At 45.4% G+C, this 21,899-nt stretch overlaps 1 protein-coding gene across 10 annotated transcripts in view; it reads right to left on the bottom strand.

Annotated features, from left to right (window-relative positions):
• Positions 1 to 19,827, bottom strand: part of sptan1 (spectrin alpha, non-erythrocytic 1) — a 100,691-nt gene extending 80,864 nt beyond the window's left edge. For 9 of the 10 annotated variants that reach the window (XM_085927137.1, XM_085927138.1, XM_085927136.1 and 6 more), the window contains exons 1-10: positions 19,670 to 19,827; positions 16,212 to 16,453; positions 15,408 to 15,533; positions 14,868 to 15,008; positions 11,357 to 11,637; positions 9,935 to 10,079; positions 9,698 to 9,852; positions 8,224 to 8,359; positions 8,017 to 8,118; positions 790 to 927 (exon numbers count right to left, since the gene is read on the bottom strand). In XM_085927137.1, coding sequence (XP_085783263.1) covers positions 790 to 927; positions 8,017 to 8,118; positions 8,224 to 8,359; positions 9,698 to 9,852; positions 9,935 to 10,079; positions 11,357 to 11,637; positions 14,868 to 15,008; positions 15,408 to 15,533; positions 16,212 to 16,448 — 1,461 coding nt within the window. In that variant the 5' untranslated portion in view covers positions 16,449 to 16,453; positions 19,670 to 19,827. Of the gene's footprint in view, positions 1 to 789; positions 928 to 8,016; positions 8,119 to 8,223; positions 8,360 to 9,697; positions 9,853 to 9,934; positions 10,080 to 11,356; positions 11,638 to 14,867; positions 15,009 to 15,407; positions 15,534 to 16,211; positions 16,487 to 19,669 lie in introns of all 10 variants that reach the window. The other variant, XM_085927129.1, reaches the window with a different exon arrangement.
• Positions 19,828 to 21,899: the final 2,072 nt, after the last annotated feature.

A 21,899-nucleotide genomic window follows, 5' to 3' on the forward strand; every position in this document is an offset into this window, starting at 1 on the left:
TGTGGCAAGAGTATGCAGACAGTATCTAGAGGATGAAGGAATTGACACAATTGAATGGCCCTCACGATCACCTGATCTAAACTCGATAGAACACCTTTGGGACATAATGTTTCGGTCCATCAGACGCCGCCAGGTTGCTCGTTAGACTTTGCAGGAGCTCACTGATGCCCTTAGACAGATCTGGGAGGACATCCCACAAGACACCATCCGTCGTCTCATTAGGAGCATGCCGCGATGTTGTCAAGCATGCATACAAGCATGTGGGGGCTACACAAGATATTGAAAAGAGTTTTGAATTCAGAAATTGAATTTAGGCAAAATGGATGAGCCTGCCACATCATTTTTTTACTTTGATTTTTGGGGTGTCTATATACTGAGCCCTCTCTAGGCTGAAAACTTTTATTTCCATCAAAAGATGTGGCATCCTTTTGTTCCTGAGACAAACTGTCCATATCAGTATAGATATCCAACTTTTTTTTTTTTCACCATTGAAATCTGATGGGTTTTCAAAGTGTTCCTTTAATTTTTTTTAGCAGTATATATATCTATATATATATATATCAGTAATGTACTTTCAACATTTTTTGAAATGGAGCGATTGGGTACTGGTTTATTAATGCAAATGGATGAGATGACTTCAGGTTTAACCATCAATTAGCGTTTATGATTACTATGATTGCAGATAACAATAATAAGGGGAAAAAGGCTTGATTTGTGTCACAAGCCAAGACACCTACTAAAAGTAAACACACACTTACAGGGAGGGATTGGTGGGTTGCGTTAGGTTACCTCTTGTTTGCTCATCCAGTTGTCTACTTGCTCTGTATCCCTGTAAAATAGTTGTAGGTCCATACACTGCTCATACTGCTGCCTGCGAAGCTCCCACAATTCCAACAGAGCCTCCTTCTCTTCGGTAAGGATGACAAGCTGTACACATTTGAAATAATATGCAAAATGTGTTCATTGTTTAACCAGTTAAGAGAACAATTTCTCAAAACATTTATGATTCAGTCTCAAGGACACTTCGACCGTGGGCTGTCTGAGCAGAGAATCATTAATCTACTTCAGTTGTCAGACCACCCACTCTACCAACTGAGCAACAGCCGCACGAGAGCTTTGAAAGGTGGAATATGGTTTTTGATATCATTAATACATTACATAGCAGATTTAAAAAGGGTATGGCATACCGTGGGATGAGAACATTCTTGTGCTAAAATATCACCTTTTTGTCCTGGGCTGAAACCATTCTTGTGCTAAAACAACACCTTTGATCTTAGGAGCCATGTTGTCTGGGGCTTCATGGCCCTGGTAGGGTCACCCATTGCAAAAGGGTCCTAAAGTCCAGATACAACTTTTTCCACTTTTAAACAACACCAATATAAATACCCTTGTGTATTGACTGATACAGATATACAGTTACTTTATTATATGTTTTACAATACAACTATTTAAATAGCACATTTTACAACAGCTGCACTAAAGCACTTTACATACTATAGTAATGGGACAGCCACTATAACAGTGAATACAATCTCTTTTGGATCCATCCATCCTGCTAGTTCCCACGAAGGTCATGGGCGTGCTGGAGCCTATCCCAGCAGTCATCGGGCAGTAGGCGGGGACACCCTGAACTGGTTGGCAGCAGATCGTAGGGCACACAGAAACAACCATCCGCACTCGCACTCACACCTATGGGCAATTTGAAGTGCTCAGTCAGCCTACCATGCATGTTTTTGGGATGTGGGAGGAAACCGGAGTGCCCGGAGAAAACCCACGCAGGCACGGGGAGAACATGCCAACTCCACACAGGGAAGGCCGGAGCTGGAATCAAACCCGTACCGATAATGATGATGACCCTCTGAACTGTGAGGCGGACATGCTAACCAGTGCGCCTACTTTGTATTCTTGATTAAAATTACTATTTTACTGCAGTTATTTGGAAGAAAGTGTTTCTCTATATTAAATGTTTGGGCCTGAAAACAGGCTTTGTTATTTGGTTTCAATGTTCCTCTCCGTGAGTCGTCACCTTATCGTGGTGGAGGGGTTTGCCTTCCCCTATGATTTTAGGAGCCATGTTGTCTGGGGCTTCATGGCCCTGGTAGGGTCACCCATGGCAAAAGGGTCCTAGGTGAGGGGCCAGACAAAGCACGGCTCAGAAGACCCCTTATGATGTATAAAATATATGGACTTGGTTTTCCCTCGCCCGGACGCGGGTCACCGGGGCCCCCCTCTGAAGCCAGGCCTGGAGGTGGGGCTCGAAGGCGAGCGCCTGGTGGCCCGGCCTTCGCCCATGGGGCCCGGCCGGGTATAGCCCAAACAGAAAACGTGGGTCCCCCTTCCCATGGGCTCACCACCTGTGGGAGGGGCCAAAGGGGTCGGGTGCAAAGTGAGCTGGGCAGTCCGATCCCTGGCTGCAGAGGAAACTTAGCCAACGCTGTGCTTGGTCACAGTTTGGGGACCACAACATCGCGTCTCTGCTTTTTGCAGATGATGTGCTGTTGGCTTCTTCAGGCCGTGATCTCCAGGTCTCATTGGAGCGGGTCACAGCAGAGTGTGAAGCGGTCGGGAAGAGGGTCAGCACCTCCAAATCAGAGTCCATGGTCCTCGGTCGTAAAAGGCTGGAATGCCCTCTCCGGATCGGGGATGAGATCCTGCCCCAAGTGGAGGAGTTCAAGTATCTTGGAGTCTTGTTCACGAGTGAGGGTAGGATGGAGCGCGAGATCGACAGGCGGATCGGTGGAGCGTCGGCAGTAATGCGGACTCTGTACCGGTCCGTCGTGGTGAAGAGAGAGTTGAGCCAAATGGCAAAGCTCTCGATTTACCGGTCGATCTACGCTCCTACCCTCACCTATGGTCACGAGCTATGGGTCGTGACCGAAAGAACGAGATCCAGGATACAAGCGGCCGAAATGAGTTTCCTCCGCAGGGTGTCCGGGCTCTCCTTTAGAGATAGGGTGAGAAGCTCAGTCATCTGGGAGAGACTCCGAGTAGAGCCACTGCTCCTCCACGTTGAGATGAGGCGCCTCTGGCATCTCATCAGGATGCCTCTTGGACGCCTCCCTGGGGAGGGGTTACGGACATGTCCCACCGGTAGGAGACCCCGGGGACGACCCAGGACGTGCTGGAGAGACTATGTCTCTCAGCTGGCCTGGGAACGGAATGAGCTGGATGAAGTGGCTGGGGAGAGGGAAGTCTGGGAATCCCTCCTAAAGCTGATGCCCCCGCGACCGGACCCCGGATAAGCGGAAGAAGATGGATGGTTTCAATGTTATACCGTATTTTCACGTTCAAAAGACAGACTGTAATAAAAGGCGCAGTCTCAGTTGTGTGCCATGACTGTGTTTAACACACACATAGGGCGCATGGGCTCATAGGGCGCGAGTTTTATATAAACAATCCACGCGCGGGCACATTGTTCTCATTTACATTTTCATTTTCATTTAACAACACACACACACACACACACGCACGCACGCACGCACGCACGCACACGCATTTAAAAATGAAGCGGGAGCAAAGTTTGGTATTCACATTTTTCGCCCGGCGCTGCCTTCCACTCTTAGTGGAACTGTGCTCTCCATCGGTCATGCATCACTCCCACGTCGCTCGCAGCTTTACTTTGAACGGCCGGTTCACTCCGATGTCCAGCGGTTGGAGTTGCTTTGGCGTGCCTCCCGGAATTTGCTCAATGATCCACTGTTCGAGACTTTCCTCTAACTCGGGCCACCTCGCCTTACATCCACTCAGCTGCGTATTCTTGACCTGTCGGAGCTCGTTTTCCAGCTTCCTCCACTTGCGAACCATCGATTCGTTGATTTCAAATTCTCTCGCGGCTGCTCGATTCCCATGCTCTTTCGCGTAGCTGATGGCCTTCAGTTTGAACTGTGCTTGATACACGCGTCTCTTTGCCATTTTCACTGTTTACATAAAAAAATATGTTTTGCATGAAGCATGTACCCGTTCCTTTGTATACAATCCACGCCCACACTTTCATCTCCCACACTTCCCCCTTCAACTTTCTCATGGCGTTCTCTACGACATCCGCCTTACAACAACACACACACAGGGCGGGGCGTACTGCAAATCCACGCCCACAATTTTTCCTATAACATTGTCATGGCGCTATTTAATACGGCCGCCTTACAACAACAACAACACACATCGGGACCACCGCATGATAGGGCGCGCTGCACATTTTGAATAAGATCTAAGACGTTAACCCGCACTTAATAAACATGAAAATACGGTACATGTATCATAAGAGTAAAAAATAAAGATTTCTATTTCACGGATTTTGCCTACCACAGGTTCTTTTCGGAGAGTAACCCCAGTGAAAAACGAGAGATTACTGTATAAAATTCAAAAATACAAAGTACAAACTTTTACCAAATTTTCTGGACTATAAGCTGCTCCTTTATGCACAAGCTTTGAACCCTGCGGCTTGTAGTCCGGTGCGGCGTATCTATGGATTTTTCATAATTTTTGTTAGGTCTAATACACTTATACACTTGTTAGTGAAAATGTTGTGGACCGCTTTGCTGGACGGAGGGATATGTGGCCAGACACATGGTCACTGGGGAGAAGAGTGTTATGTTGAGCACATGTTCGACTGCTAGGAAAATAACGCAGCACAAGTGACACGAACAAGAGACAGAACAAGATCAAGACGGACATTAGTAGAGAAAGGAAGCTTTTATACGCAAACCCTCATTATGGGTGACAAGAAATGCATATCATGCTGCTTTTAAGTTTTGGCTCTTAAAGGAAATTGAGCAGTTGCGTGTACTGTAGAGGTTTCTTCCGGCCACTAGAGGGCACTGGGCTATTGTTGATGACATTTTGTTCCGTCACCCTTTTCAGTACAGTAATCCTTCGCCACTTTGCGCTTCACCTATTACAGCCTCAGTGCATCGCAGGTTTTTATGATAATAGAGCGAATATATTTGGTGTCTCACAGCTTTTTGTGGCATCACTTGGACTTTGCAGCACACTATTAGCCGATAGAAGCGAGACCAATGGAAACCTGTTAATTTGTATCCTTGCCACAGATTTGCTTACAGCTGTACGAGCAGCTCTAACCACTCTTTATCTCAACTTCCTGTTACGTATCCGTGTCTCCCACTTTGTTTGTGTCAGCAGAATCAGCAGCATCTCAGATTCGTGCTTCGTTTTAGTGTCACGAATGAGGCAAGCCAACCAAATGCAACACAGGCTCTTTATTTTGGGAAAGTTTAAAGGAGACAAGGAGGGCTGGAATGCCAGCCGAGCAGGACGACAAGGCCAGCTGACGAGCTGGTAAGCGAGCTCGCGTCATGCGTCGTAGTAGCATCTCGTTACACAGTGAATCAGTCAAACAGGAATCAGGTGGTAGGCATGTGTCAAAGCAGAAAACCAGCCAGGCGTACTGCTACACGTCGCATCAGGCAAACAGGAATCAGGTGGCAGGCGTGTGTCAAAGCAGACAACCAGGCAGCCGTACTGCTAAAGGACGGATCAGGCAAATGAGAATCAGGCGGCAGGCGTTGCATGTGTCAAAGCAGACGAAACGGTGAGGACTGACCGGCGAGGAACGACGTCTACAAACACGCCCTAATCAGCGGGTAATCAAGTGGTGGTGATCAGTGGCAATGAGCAGTTTTGTATAGGCGCACCCGCGCCCTCGAGGTCTAGCGCGGAGGGCACGTCAGCCGGCCAGCAGGACAAGAGCGGAGATGTGACACAACCGTGCATGAAGGCAAATGCACAGTCAGTAGAACGGCATCGAGTGCTGATAGCACGGGGCATGCCTCTCGGCAATGTGCTTCACCGAGGGCAAGTCCCAAGAGCACGGCTGGCTGCTGCGCATGTAGGAAAAAAGCACTGCTGTCCAGGATTTGGGCCAGCGGCCAGCAATGAGCACTAATAGCGCGGGGTGTGCCTCTGAGCAATGTACTTCATGAGGACAAGCGCAGGGTGCGTGGCTGGCTGCCGCACAAATAGCACTGCCGTCCAGGTTTCAGGACAACGACAATGAGACCTGATCGCGTGGGGCATGCCTTTGAGCGCTGAGGACAAGCGCCGGGCCGGGTGTGTGGCTGGCTGGCTGCCACGCATGTAGGAAAAAAGAACTGCTTTTCAGGATTCTGGACAACGCCAATGCACCTTAGTCGTGCGGGGCGTGCCTCTGAGCATTGTGTGTCACTGCGGACGTGAGTCCAGCGCAGGAGGCGGCAGCCAGCCACTCGATCCAACCGGTGCAGAAGGAGTCGGGACACATGACAGTATCTCATGTTTGTTCTTTTCTTGACTGTAAAGCAGTGGTTATTAACCTGGTTTCAATCGAACCATAGGGGCTCAGTGAGTTGGTCTCAGGGGTTTGGCAGGGCCTCCACTGCGGTGGTTCGAACACTCCTGAGTAATCGTATAGATTCATGATGACGCCTATCTGAACTGGTCTCGCAAAGGCAACAGCAGAAGTCACACTAATTTGCTGGTATGTCATTTGTTTAGAGTTCATGTATTGTGCTGGTTTTATTCTTTGAACAAGGTGATATTCATGCACGGCTCATTTTGTGCACCAGTAAACATCTGTCTTGAATTTGAATTTTTTTTTATTTTTCACTAAAGAGGGTTTGGTGAATACGCATTTGAAACTGGTGGGGTTTGGTACCTCCAAAGAGGTTAAGAACCACTGCTGTAAAGGTACAATACATGCCCAGAACAGTGTGGGAATTGTTATTAAGGAAATGGCAAATGTTTATGTCTCGTAAAAGTATTGGGGAGGGTTTAAAAAGCTTTAACATTATGTACCGAACCACAAAGCACCAGGAGATTCATGCGCAACCGTGACTCACTTTGGTTTTGCTACTGATGATGTAGCATTGTTGCATTGCTTGGCAAGGACGAACCACTCTTCTAATTGATTTGCAATATATCCGTGTCCTCTAAAGGCCAACAGGAAACACTACATGATAAAAATTTTACAATAATGATGTTTGAATTTCTAATTAAAACATATCGTTCCTACTTCGCGGACTTCCATCTATCTATCTAATTAACAATAAACGAGGGATTACTGTATTTTGTTTCCGGGTCATGACTTCTCCGGAAGCTTGTATCGTATTGCCAACTTTGCCCCTGTAAGTGGTCCCATTTTATTTATTATTAGTGTGTTGCTAGTGTTCCCTGCACACTAAGTTTATTACGGTCGTTGCTGAGATTCATACACATTTGTATGTTTGCAGAGTTTCTTCATTTCTGTCAATAAACTTTATGTAAATAAAAGAACAACAACCAAAGAACCATATCTTTCCTGACAATACTCACACCTCCGTCTTATAGGCCGGAATGGCTCATATATGGAAAAAAAGATTTGCCCCTAATTTTAGCTGGTGTGTCTTATAATCACGTCCGGTTCATAGTCCGGAAAAGACGGTACAGTGTCGAGCCATATTGTGGAGATAACCAGGTCTACTTGCTAGACCCCAGGTATATGCTACATTGCAGTATACGAGAAGTGCCAGAAGTATTTGATTTATCCTTTCATCTTCTGAACCACTTATCCTCACAAGGGTCCCGGCCATGAGTGCTGCAGCCTATCCCAGCGGTCTTAGGATGGTCGGTAGGGTACACCCTGAACTGGTGGCCCGCCAAAAGCAGGGCACAAATAGACAAACACACTCACAATCATACCAGACAATCTTGAGTGGTCCGAGTTGTTTTTTTAAGTATAGTACATTTTTCTACGACAACAAATTGAGTCCATACTTGCTACATAAAGCAATATGCTGCCAATGCAATCTTGAGACTAGAACAATCCAAAAAGGATAAGGAAATAGCATTTTTGATTCATGTTGCGATTGCACTTGCTGTTTATATATGAGATATAATTTCTGTAGCAGTTGACAAAATACTATGAGCTTAATGTATTCAAGTGGGACGGATAGAAATCCATTTGAAGCACAGGGGTTCGGGTATTCGATGTGAAATACCAGTCATTGGCAATGATAAAGTTATGCATGTACATTAACAGCTTACCTTTTCCTTGACTTCCTCACAGGCATAATGTCCTGCATTAAGCAAAATCTGACCAGCTTCATCAGTGGTTCTAAAACTATCTTCATGGGCATCAATCTCTCCCTGTGAAACAAGGAGATTACATCAGCATTCATTGAAATTTACTGTTACAAGTTAACAGAAAACATGACCATATTTCAAAGCAAATATATAATAAGGGTGTTTTACTTTATGCTCTTGATGGCGGTCTAGCAGGGCCTCAGCTCCAGCTACATCATTAGCAAGTTCATCAGCATTGATTAGCGCCTTCATCTCTGTTACCCAGCTTGTAAGATCTCTGAAGTCTGCAGTGAAACGCTGCAACCTAGAGATAAGATGTGTAAAAGTGTTTTTGTTGTTTCTATAGAAGCAAATAATGCTTCACACGTTTGAGGTTTTACTTAAGTAAAAAATATTCACATCAGTCATTTCACAAAATGGTTTTTTTTCAGCTTTTTAGTTTAAAAATTGTGTTTTTGGTGAAATCACCCTATGTTCTGCCAATTTCTCAAGAATGGAAAAAGGTAGAGACAAACCTTTTTATGAAAGATAAGACTAATCTTTCCCATGGTGGTTTTGTTTTTTTCATCATCATAGCAGACTATATTCTGTGGGTCTTGAAACATAGGTCAAAATTCCCGAAAACAGCTGGCAGCGAAGGGGTTCGCGGCTCAGAAAATCGCTGGCGTTCAATTAGGTAAAAAATAATGTCAGTACTGCAATTGCCCCTGAATAAAATTCTGACTGTGTGTGTGTGTGTGTGTGTGGTCTTTTAACACATCCTTGGTCTACTGTAGAACGCGAGCAAGAACTTAAAGAAACCTAGTTGCTAAAAATGGAAATTCACAAAAACATTCAAGTGTCAACCGGCTTATGGGTCACCCAGGAGATTCGCCCCGGACCGCGTCACAAAGGCCAGAAGTCGACTTGTTGGAAAGATTGGGAGCACCGGACTTGCAAGCGAGGAGACCAACCCTTCAGCTTGAGTGTAGTGGTTTAAAGCACCTCCTTTTCAGATAGGCGGCGGAGGTGGTACCCCATATGTGGACTTAAGGGTAAACGTAAGTCAAATGAACCATTTCCAATTTCAAGTGATTATATAACGACGTGTGAACGATTCAGTTTACATAAGGAGTCTCAGAATGCATCATGCTTACTATGTTGGCGACTGGTGAAAGGAAATAGAGGGAGATGTGACTGGGCACTTCAGCTGCAGAGAGGCTGCTCATTTATTCCTCTTTAATCAGCCACGGAGAGGCTAATCCATGTGATATGTTGAAGTGGTCATAAGTAGAGATGTCCATGTGAATTTTGGTGCCAATTGGTAGCTGTTTTGGGACATTTTAAGCGATCACCTGGGCAATGATTTCTAATGGGGAAATTGTCATTGCTTGCTTCCATGACATCATCAACCAAGACATGGAGGGGAGGGGTGTGTGACCCTATTCCTCATTAATATTGGGCATCTTTAAAGGCATTTGTTTTTATCTGAAAATGAATGGATAAAATAGAAAATGCTAACTTTTTTTCATTTTCCTCATTGATAAAAAAAAAAAAAAAAACTGGGTTAGTTGGTGAGAAATGAACCATCTTTGATTTACCGTCCCTTTAATGCCTAACTTTGCATACAAACAATTGCAGCAATGCCCTGGTGGTAATATACCTGTTCGCATCATTAAGACGAGCATGACGCTCAGCAGCCAGACTGCGAATGCGCTCCCAGTTTGTGACGAGTTCATCTTTCTTCAGGTGGATCTGGGAGGCATTTTGGGGATGTGTTTGCTGCAGATGCTCTGCATCAGTACCTAGTGTGTTGACCTGACAAACACAAAACACAAAGAAATAAGTCACAAATAAGGAATATTTGTCTGACCTATTTTAATGAATTAAACATTCTTGCCTTATCTTTTAGAGCAGCGAGGTCTCTCTCTAGACCCTCATGTTTACGCAGAAGAGCCTGTACACTAGCCAGATCACGTCCAAAGTCATCAGAGGCCATAAGTTGCTCCTTCTCCTTAATCCAGCTGATGGTCTCATCCACATCCCTATTCAAATTAAGTAAGCAGGTTTATAATAAAAAGTTAGAGAAAGTCAGAGCCCACTATAACCACCAAACACATAGGAATTCAAATTGAAAATGACAGTTTCAACATGACTCTAGATCAGGAGTCGGGAACCTTTTTGGCGGACAAAGCCATAAATGCCCATTTAAAAAAAAATAATTTCCTGTGAGAGCTATACCATTAAAAAAAACGATAGGCTAAATACAATTAAATGCAGGTATTTTAATTAAAACCAACGCTTTTTTGAGTGTACTAAAGAATTCTTCTTAACGTTTTTATATTGAAGCCTAGAAAAAAAACCTCACCATTATTGAGCCTTAAGGGGCTGCATCATTTTGCTGATGGCTTTGTAGTCCGGTTGATATGCGGTGAGGTGAGGTTGAGTTTTATGTGGGCGTTGAGGCTCTCATCTGTCAAAATCATGAACGGTTCTTGCTGAGAGAGGCATGTCTTTCATCCGTTTGAGTATCTTTTCTTTATCCGTGAAGGCGTCAAAAAGTTCATTAGCCACATCAAGCATAAATGTTTTGAAATACTCGCGATTAGTGAATGGCTTTTCGTTCCTCACAATTGCTAATGCGCCAGCAAAACTAGCTGAATTAAAGTCACCTTTTCTGGTCCATACATGGAGTTGCTGTTGACTAACTTGGACCTTCCTCTGGAGCTCTTCACATGCTTTCTTTCTGTAGTCTCCAGCTGGGTATTTGGTTGCAAATGTAGCATGTCGTGTCTCAAAGTGGCGCTTGATATTGGAGCGTTTCATTGAAGCAATTTTGTCATTGCATGAGGCACGTAGCAGAGCCTCCTCTCCCCACAAATGCAAATTCTTCGGTCCACTCACTGAAATGTTCGGTAATCATTATCTTTTTTTCTCTTCGCCATCTTTCTTGCTTGCCCTACACACACCAGCTAGCTAGCTGAAATTTAAAATAAAGTGGATGGAATTTTTCCTCTCACGACCTCGTAGGCACCATATTGTTCAATAAAAATCACGCTTTTTTTTGTCCAACCAGCCGTCACCCTTCCGTACACCGAAGGGCAGCTGGGATTGGTTATGACGCAACCGTGGATTTCAGCGGTAGAAATGGATGGGGTGGATTGCAAATGTGATATTTTATATTTTAAAAGCTAATTTAACATTGTGATTTCAGTAGGTCTATTTTTTACTTTGATAATTAACAAAATTATTTATGACAAGAGCCATATCTGGCTCGCAAGCAATAGGTTTCCAACCCCTGCTCTAGATCATCGTTGTTTACCTGTTAAAACGCTGCACCTCAGCAGCTCCAAACAGCTTCGCTTGTCTTTGCTGGGCCAGGCCCTTCAGTCGCTGCCAGGCAGCATTGACCTCATCCTGCTTGGAAATGATTAGCTCTACTTCAGGATGGTCTTCTTGTCCCAGCTTGGTTGCCAGCTGGTTCACTTCATTCACTCGTTCCTCATGTGCTGCCAAGTCTGTCTGAAATTCCTCAAACTTCTTCTGCAGAAGCTCCACATGTTCAAGGTCCTGGCCTAGCTCCTCCGATGTCGCTATAGCTTCCTGTGAAGCAAAGAAATGGAACTATTACATATTGGATTTTGGTACTTCAAAAAAAAATAATAATTTGCAATCAGGGCCCTTGCACCCCTTGCTTTTGGGATATCAATATTTTCGCCAATTTTGATGAATGTGCAAGGTTTGTTGAATTTTTGTGCATGTTTAGTCCCAAATGTTAGAGATGTTCCCATTCTAACTTATTTGCAAGAACCACACGGGAGACAGTATGCCCTTTAAGCACTTGCAAGTGGAGAATTTGTTCGTTACTGTAGGTTCAAACAAAGTCTGACTTTGGATTCTTGCAAGAGAGTATTTATTGGGAGAACTAGGGTGGGGGTGAGAGTGGCCAAGGTGGGGGTGAACCCCTGGCCTCTCGGGGGATCACAGCAGGGGATGTTTTACGATATTGTGTAAACAGAACACCTCTGATTGCTCAAAAGGATCTTAGCACTTTGTTCTACTTTGTTAAGACAGGACAAGCTATGTTAATTATTACAGGTTACATTCAAACATAAGCATAGGATCAAACTAATCTATCAACCCTAACACTCGAAAAATGTGGTTCATTGTTCAAACATATAATAAATACAATGACTAAGACTAATTCTACAAGAACAATACGGACCTCGCAGAGGCAGCTGTTCGGGGCTGATTATTTATATAAAAAAAAAAAAATTCATATAAACTTACTCTCAAAAATTTCAACAAGAAATTGTGCTTACACTTAAGCAGGATTGGTCATCCAACAGAGCACTCAAAAGGCCGGTGTGCATCATCTGACTCTATGCCAAAACGAGAACGTGCCTAGATTTAAGCAGGATTGGTCACCCAGCAGAGCACAAAAAAGCAAGGTGTGCATCACCCGACTCAAACTAACAACTGAACCTTGTCTGCTGTTCTAAAGTAGAACGACAAATTGTTCTAAGAAGGTGAACAATTTGTTGTGTAAACATATTTCCATCCATCTTCTTCCGCTTATCCGGGGTCGGGTCGCGGGGGCAGCAGCTTTAGGAGGGACTCCCAGACTTTCCTCTCCCCAGCCACTTCATCCAGCTCATCCCGGGGGATCCCAAGGCGTTCCCAGGCCAGCCGAGAGACATAGTCTCTCCAGCGCGTCCTGGGTCCTCCCCGGGGTCTTCTACCAGTGGGACATGCCCGGAACACCTTCCCAGGGAGGCGTCCAGGAGGCATCCTGATGAGATGCCCGAGCCACCTCATCTGGCTCCTCTCAACGTGGAGGAGCAGCGGCTCTACTCCGAGTCTCTCCCGGATGACCGAGCTTCTCACCCTATCTCTAAGGGAGAGCCCGGACACCCTGCGGAGGAAACTCATTTCGGCCGCTTGTATCCTGGATCTCATTCTTTCGGTCACGACCCATAGCTCGTGACCATAGTTGAGGGTAGGAGCGTAGATTGACCGGTAAATCGAGAGCTTTGCCATTTGGCTCAGCTCTCTCTTCACCACGACGGACCGGTACAGAGTCCGCATTACTGCCGACGCTGCACCGATCCGCCTGTCGATCTCGCGCTCCATCCTGCCCTCATTCGTGAACAAGACCCCAAGATACTTGAACTCCTCCACTTGGGGCAGGATCTCATCCCCGATCCGGAGAGGGCATTCCACCCTTTTCTGACCGAGGACCATGCACTCGGATTTGGAGATGCTGACCCTCATCCTGACCGCTTCATACTCGGCTGCGAACCGCTCCAGTGAGACATGGAGATCACGGCCTGAAGAAGCCAACAGCACCACGTCATCTGCAAAAAGCTGTGACGCGATGCTGAGGTCCCCAAACCGGACCCCCTCAACGCCTCCGTGAGTCATCACCTTATCGTGGTGGAGGGGTTTGCGTGCCCCTATGATCCTAGGAGCCATGTTGTCTGGGGCTTCATGCCCCTGGTAGGGTCAACCCATGGTAGAAGGGTCCTAGGTGAGGGGCCAGACAAAGCACGGCTCAGAAGACCCCTTATGACGAGTAAAATATATGGACCTAGTTTTCCCACGCCCGGACGCGGGTTACCGGGGCCTCTCTCTGGAGCCAGGCCTGGAGGTGGGGCTCGAAGGCGAGCGCCTGTTGGCCGGGCCTTCGCCCATGGGGTCCAGTCGGGCATAGCCCGAAAAGAAAACGTGGGTCCCCCTTCCAATGGGCTCACCACCTGTAGGAGGGGCCAAAGGGGTCGGGTGCAAAGTGAGCTGGGCGGTGGCCAAAGGCGGGGACCATGGCGGTCCGATCCCCAGCTGCAGAGGCTGGCTCTGGGGACATGGAATGTCACCTCTCTGGCTGGGAAGGAGCCCGAGCTGGTGTGTGAGGCAGAAAAGTTCCGACTAGACATAGTCGGACTTGCCTCCACACATAGTTTGGGCTCTGGTACAAGCCCTCTCGAGAGGGGCTGGACTCTCTTCCACTCTGGAGTTGCCCATGGTGAGAGGCGTCGAGCAGGTGCTGGAATACTTATTGCCCCCCGGCTGGGCCTGCACGTTGGGGTTCACCCCGGTGAGCGAGAGGGTAGCCTCCCTCCGCCTTCGGGTGGGGGGACGGGTCCTGACTGTTGTTTGTGTTTATGCACCGAACGGCAGCTCAGAGTACCCACCCTTCTTGGAGTCCCTGGAGGAGGTGCTAGAGAACGCTCCTTCTGGGGACTCCATCGTTCTACTGGGTGGCTTCAATGCTCGCGTGGGCAATGACAGTGAGACCTGGAAGGGCGTGATTGGGAAGAACGGCCCCCCCGATCTGAACCCGAGCTGTGTTCTATTATTGGACTTCTGTGCTCGACACGGCTATTCTATAATGAACACCATGTTCAAGCATAAGTGTGTCCATGTGTGCACTTGGCACCAGGACACCATAGGCCGCAGTTCGTTGATCGACTTTGTAGTCGTGTCATCGGATTTGCGGCCGCATGTTTTGGACACTCGGGTGAAGAGAGGGGCGGAGCTGTCAACTGATCACCACCTGGTGGTGGGTTGGCTTCGATGGTGGGGGAAGATGCCGGTCCGACGTGGCAGACCCAAACGCCCTGTGAGGGTCTGCTGGGAACGTCTGGCAGAATCCCCTGTCAGGATGAGCTTCAACTCCCACCTCCGGCAGAGCTTTTCCCACGTCCCGTTTGCTTGAATGTGTTGTGTACTGTGTCTAGTCACCGTGGGACGGTGGGAAACGTAATTTCGATCTCTTTGTGTGTCTTAACATGTGAAGAAATTGACAATAAAGCTGACTTTGACATGGTACGTACCTTATCACTGATCCAGCCCAGGGTGTCTTCACACTCACGGATGTATTGGACTAGTTTTTGGGCCTGCAGCAGATGCATTCCCTTCTCCTTGGTTCTCAGCAGCAGAAGATCCCATAGGCGCCGGAGTTCCTCAAGTCGAGTCTAGTTGAGTGTTTAAAGAGAATTACGAAAATACTCAAATGATATATAACAAAATGTACAAAATATGACATGCATAATTAGTCCATTTAGCTCATTACCAACAATTTCACCAAAAGTGAGCGAAAGATAAAAGATCCACAGCATTCAAAAGAAATTCTGTATTCACACCAATTCAACACCTACCAGTAGATAGTCAGCCATATTAATACTTGAAAATAGTGGTCTCTGTTGTGTCCGGTAAGGCGTGTAGGACTGAGTAAGATTCACGGATTAAAAGAACACAAAAACGCAAACCCACCCCCCACAATAACCACCACTATCGCAGCCCAATAAGTCCACTCACCCAAACCACAATGTATATGCACAAAACCGAAGAGCTATTACATCAGCCGGTCTTACTCTAATGGTCTCAGCGGCAAAATGGCCTTCGTTGATCATCAGGTTTCCAGTCTCATTCAATTTGATTATGGCTCCAGCATTGGCTTGAACTTCAGCCTCAAAGGCTTGATGTTTCTGCAGCTTACCCTGAGGAAAGTTTTGAAAAACAAAAAACAACCAAGTATTCCACTGTGTTCCCACCGGCTAGTACCTATTAATTATTAAAAACAAATAAATAAACAAACAAATAAAATAAAAATCACTATCCTTCAATCGACAAGCTTGCCATTGGATTTGTGTTTGGGATGTCAGGCGTTAAAATTTGTTTATTAAATGCTGAAAAATAAACATCAAATCCAAAACACTACATTCAGACCAAATGTGAAAGGTTCCGGTTGGTACTGGTTTATAAATTGAGGTTTAGGTTCTGAATACATTCAAGAAATTCTAATGGAATATGAAACCAATGGCAAAACAGCATTTAGCTGTTAGGCTACATACAATTTGAAAACGCTGCCAACAGACAGGAAGTCAGCGGCAAACGTGAGTGCTTTTAAATCTAGTTAAAAACTAGTTATTTTTTTCCCCATCCCTGTGATCGAGGTCTTTTGAAGCAGTTTTAAAATCCATTTGGCAAAATCTTTAAACAATTTACTTTTTGTTCCTATATTTTGTTTTGAAATGTCTTTAGTTTTGTTTGTCAATAATTTGAAATTTTACTTTTAACCCATGACTTACCTTGTGTAGGAAATGTGCTATTTAAATGAAGCTGCCTGGCCTTGCCTAACACCAGTGTGGTAAGGCTGTAATAAAAACAATACACACCTGCAGGTTAGAGGGGTCCTTGTAGTTCTCATCAGAGGCAATTTGCAACTTCTCCTGGATCCACTTTTCCAGTTCATCTGCATCACGGCGGAAGAACTGAAAGCGGTAAGAATCTTCCAGCTTCTGACGCCGCATAATGGACAGGTCCTTGAAGCGCCTGTAGCGATCCAGCACTTGCTGCCGGCGCTCTTGGATGTCTTCAGCAGTCTCCAAAACTTTAACACCAGTTGTTTCCATTTTGTCTCGAAGAGGACAGCAAAGATTAGATGTTTGGACTATAAGGAGTAGAAGTCGCACCAGCCATAAAATGCACAATGAAGTGAAAAAAACATATAAGTCGCACTTTTGGGGCAAATTTATTTGTCAAAATCCAACACCAAATAACAGACATGAACCAGCAACAACAGGCTAAACGATATGGTATGCTAACGTGACATATACATAAACGAGGAGCTGAGAACGGGCCTGACGTAACATTCAGAGTTATTCAAGTAAGTATTACATAAATGACACGTTTATTAAACCATCTGTGTCACTCCAATTCATTAAATCCATCGATCGTGCTTTATGTAAACAATGCGCCTCATAAGCTGACGTCGGACCCGTTGTAAGTTGCATTTCTAATTATTCCACAGACCCATATAACGATATATAAAGTTTATTTCAAATAACTATCATATTACAACCATATGATCAAACCATCTGTGTCACTCCAAATCATTAAATCATTCATTCATTTTCTGAACCGCTTAGTCCCCACGGGGGTCGCGGGCGTGCTGGAGCCTATCCCAGCCATCATCGGGCAGTAGGCGGGGGACACCCTGAACTGGTTGCCAACCAATCACAGGGCACACAGAGACGAACAACCATTCGCACTCGCACTCACACCGAGGGACAATTTGGAGTGCTCGGAGAAAACCCACGCGGACACGGGGAGAACATGCAAACTCCACACAGGGAGGGCCGGAGGTGGAATCGAACCCGCACCCTCCTAACTGTGAGGCGGACGTGCTACCCAGTGTGCCACCAAGCCGCCCTAGACTTGGGTTTATATAACAATATTATCAAACCATCTGTGTCACTCCAAATCATTAAATCCATCGATCAAATTCCTCGTTCTTTATGTCAACGCCGCAAGTGCGCTGGAGAGATTTAGTATATAACAATAATGTAGTACCAGGAAAGACGTGGGTTTGATAAACGGCTCTTTATTTAAAAAAAAACAAGAGTTCAACGAGCCGACAATTACTGAACTTCCAGCCATGGAGGTGGAAGAGAGCTCCATAAATAGGACCGTGCGTGCATAAAAGCCATGTCCGAGCCCCACCCACCGTCCCCGGACAGCCACCCGGCCGAGCGCCGGCCCCCGACTTCCATCCACGGAGGTGAAAGAGAGCTCCCGTCGAGAAGCTCTCCGGGCGTGCGTAAAAGCCATAATATTTTTCAAACCTTCTGTGTCAATCCAAAATCATTAAATCCTTCAAACTCTTCGTCCTCCGTGTCACTTACAAACAAAGGCACACAATGGGATGTCTGTGCCGTTAAGCCCCGAATATGCATGCAGGCAATTGGGACTCAAACTATAAAAGGATTGTTAGGTTAAAACGCAAAAACAAATTTATTATGTGTGTGCATAAGCGGGTTGAACACTTGGATCACTCATGCAACAAGGTGTGACTCAATCCTGTGCTGGTGCGACCAACTGGAAATGTTGGTAGCGTCTGTGTTACTATGCAAAAGTTAGTGTAGGGTCAAGCTCCAAGTTTTAGTTTATATATCCATTGTTTGTAACTGTATTTAGAGCATAGCATTTTTTGTGTTTTTTAGCAGCTGCTTACTTTCTGAACACAATGGCCAGAGTCCGCAGACATCCATTATCTGCCTTGCTTTTGTCAGAGAATTTGCAAAGTCATCAAATTTACTTCAGATGTTAAAGCTTGGCTCTCGCTGGAATTTGATGACTTTGCTTTCTATGGTCAAGTCAAAATGTGGTGATAGACATGCCTTGGTACAGGGCAAGATAGCTTAGATAGATTAGATCAGGGGTTACAAACGCCGGTCCTCAAGGGCACCAATCCAGCCTGTATTCGGTGCGGCCCTACTACAAAACACCTGATTCAAATGATCAGATAATCAGCAAACTCCATTATGCCTGGTAATATCCTGACTTGAATCAGGTGTGTTGCAGAGGGGGATCCATCTAAAAAAAAGTCTGGCTTGTCACCCTTGAGGACCAGACTTGACCCCTGGAAGGGGAAGGGGAGGGGAGGAAGGGGAGGGGAGGGGGGAGGAAGGGGAGGGGAGGGGGGAGGAAGGGGAGGGGGGAGGAAGGGGAGGGGAGGAAGGGGAGGGGAGGGGGGAGGAAGGGGAGGGGAGGGGGGGAAGGGGAGGGGAGGGGAGGGGAGAGAAGGGGAGGGGAGGGGGGGGAGGAGGGGAGGGTGAGGGGGGGGAGAGGGGTAGGGGAGGGGGGAAGAGGGGAGGGGAAGGGGGGAGGGGAGGGGGTTCGGGGGGAGGGGAGGGGGTTCGGGGGGAGGGGAGGGGGTGACATCAATTCATCTTAGATTTGGAATCTAACATTCCAAAATGTTATGGAAGAAAAAAAAAAACCCAATCAAAGTCCTGTAAAATGTACATAGCTGTAAATTGACAGTGGGTTATTCAGTCACCCACTGAATGACCACTAGAGGGAATGACCACCTCCTCGAATTGCCCTTTTAGGACCTCTTGGTTAAGATAAGGGGAAAGAACCGGGCAACGGCGCCATTTTATACTTATTTTCTACCACATTTCCGTTTGGGTATATACACAATTCGGAAGCCTTATGCGGGGGAAATATCAATCATTAACAATGGCTAACATCAATGCAGGATTTCAGCCATTTGAAACACTGCACCTCTGCTGGGCGGTTCCCCATACGAAATGGCCGACAAGTAGTTCCAACGAAACCCACAAATTCTTCACGATAACTTGACTTCAAACGTTAAATTATTTGATAAAATTGCTCCAAACTGTAAAATGCAAACGCTGCATTATTAGATCGTGTCATACAAATAGGTTAAAACGTCATGAACGTCTAAGGCAGAAATATTGCAGTAAAACGGCTGATCTCATCTTATGACAGACCGATGCATAAACAATATTGTGAGTTGGACGTATATGACCTTAGATGCTTCTATACCAGGTCGAATGGTGCCACGTTATTCTTTAAACAGTGGAGAGGTACTTTTAACTTGGTTGCTTAATTTACGAGGCCATTTGACAAAACGACCATGTGATCTCACTGATTTACACCGAGTAAATATTCGTAATTTTGAACCACTTGAAACCGGTTGCTTGAGTTAGCTGCCAACCTAGCGCTCGAGGGATCTAAAGATTAAGAATGACATTTCGTGTACACAGTTAACCTGCATCCAATATAATAAATACTAAGCCTAAAATTCACCGAGCATGTTTCCTACCTCTTTCTGTTGTTTAAACAGCGTATAAAGAAGTAGCGGTATAGCCGTTCGATACAGACGGTCGTCGAAGAATGATCCGCTGCTGTTTGCGTCGTCTTTTTACCCTCAAGTGTGACGTCAGTTCTGCAGCACCGACAAGCAACGGAAGTTGTGCGAGATGACTTTCACAAAGAGAAACGATTCAGTTATGTCGTACATGATGTAGAGTATATCATTTCTGTCCTACACATCTTATCAAAGATAAATAAACCAATATCTAAGGCTGACTATTAACTAAATATTTCGGACGCTCTTCCGAATACAAAAACACAGCCCTTATTTTTTATTAACCTGACGTTTTTATTTATATCTGTTACATTTTTTTTTATGCTTTTTTTGTGCTAGTCATGGTGGATCTGTATGCTTAAAGGGGGGTTGATCATTCGCTCTGTTGTCATTTGCTGTAGGGTGAGAGGAATGGTTGAACAAGATAGTTATCCTCCTTAATCTAAAAAAAAAAAAAAACACCCCAAAATTATTATTCTTAATATACGGTATACATTTGGGTTCATACATATAAGGATATTTACACAAATTTCAGCATCACCGCTTTGTAAAGCTCCACAATAGATTAGAGATGAAACAAGTATTAAAAGTGTTTTAATTGCAGACCCTGATCTTTTTTAGGGTATTTACATCCAGATGGGGTGAAAGGTGTTGGTGTAGAACATATTTTACATGTGCCTCCATCTTTTCAAGGGACCAAAGGTAATTGGAAAACAATCATAAGTTTGTTGCAGGACTAAGATGCACATTTTAAATCTAGCAGCCAACAAGTGAATAAAGAAAGATGATATTATGTACAAAGACAAAATTATGCAACACAGTCCTCCCCCACCTGTGATCTTGGTGTGTTCACCTCAGATAGGTGTGTTTGTTCCTCGAACATAGTATTAGAATTGGCTCTGCTGTCCAGCAGTTGCCACAGGCTGTCATCTGAAACTGGGAGCAGGTGGAAGGAGTTGAAGGTCCTATGAAGTCTTCCATTTGTGCAGACTCAGTGTGTTGCATTTTTGTTGCACACTTCGCTTTTAGGCTTTTGATGCACTAAAGAATCCCAACATCTTGAACCAAGGGTCCAGCACTGTTGATATTGTCATTACGCTTAATGGTGGAAATACTGAAAATCACTGAGCTATTTTGCGTGTGTGTATCGATTACTCATGTGGCAAACCAAAAAAGTTAAATATGGACTACCTTGACAACAAATGTCCTTTTAAAGAAGCTGTATCATGCTATTTATTGATTTATATATATGTGTATGATTATATACTATAGATCAGCTCTGTTCTCCCCCCCACCCTTGACCCCTTCCAGTTTGCGTACCGAGCCAAACAGCCTATGAGGATGCTATCTGCTCCGCCCTCCACTCATCCCTCACCCACCTGGAAAAAAAGAGACTCGTATGTGAGATTGGTGTTTGTGGACTTCAGTTCTGCATTCAACACCATTGTACCACAGCAAGCTCGACAAACTGGGTCTCAGTACCTTCCTCTGCAACTGGCTTATGGATTTCCTCTGTCAGAGGCCTCAGGTGGTTCATGTTGGCGAAACTATCTCCGGCAGCGTCACACTGAGCACGGGGTCCCCAAAGGCTGCGTACTCAGTCCGCTGCTCTTCACCCTGCTGACACATGACTGCACTACAACTTACAGCGGCAACCGCATGCTGAAGTTTGCTGATGACACGACTCTGGTGGGTCTCATCACCAAGGGCAACGAGACTCAATACAGGTCGGAGGTCGACCTTCTGGCCGCGTGGTGCAGGGACAACAACCTCCAGCTGAACGTCAGCAAGACCAAGGAGATTGTTATTGACTTCGCACTGACATTGACACTCGTATTGATATCGCACTATATTCTGACTGTCTGCTGTATGCACACTTGCTCCATTTTTTGCTCCTCTTATTTGTTTATTTATTTATATTTATTCGTCGCTCTTGTTTATTCATTGTATGTGCCTTCTTGTTTTTACTTTTTTTTTTAATGTTTTGTTATATGTCTTGTCACCATGGGATAGTGGGTAACGCAATTTCGATCTCTGTGTGTCTTGGCATGTGAAGTGATTGACAATAAAGCTGACTTTGACTTTGATTATCTTTGACACAATGGCGATCTAATTTGTTATTTTAGTAGCTATTTTTTCTAACTGCTTGGTTGACTAAAACATCTCTCCTGTGCGCAAACATTCG

This window comes from Syngnathus leptorhynchus, chromosome 12 (assembly GCF_054491065.1).
Source record: "Syngnathus leptorhynchus isolate UIUO chromosome 12, UIUO_Slep, whole genome shotgun sequence".
NCBI lineage: Eukaryota > Metazoa > Chordata > Actinopteri > Syngnathiformes > Syngnathidae > Syngnathus > Syngnathus leptorhynchus.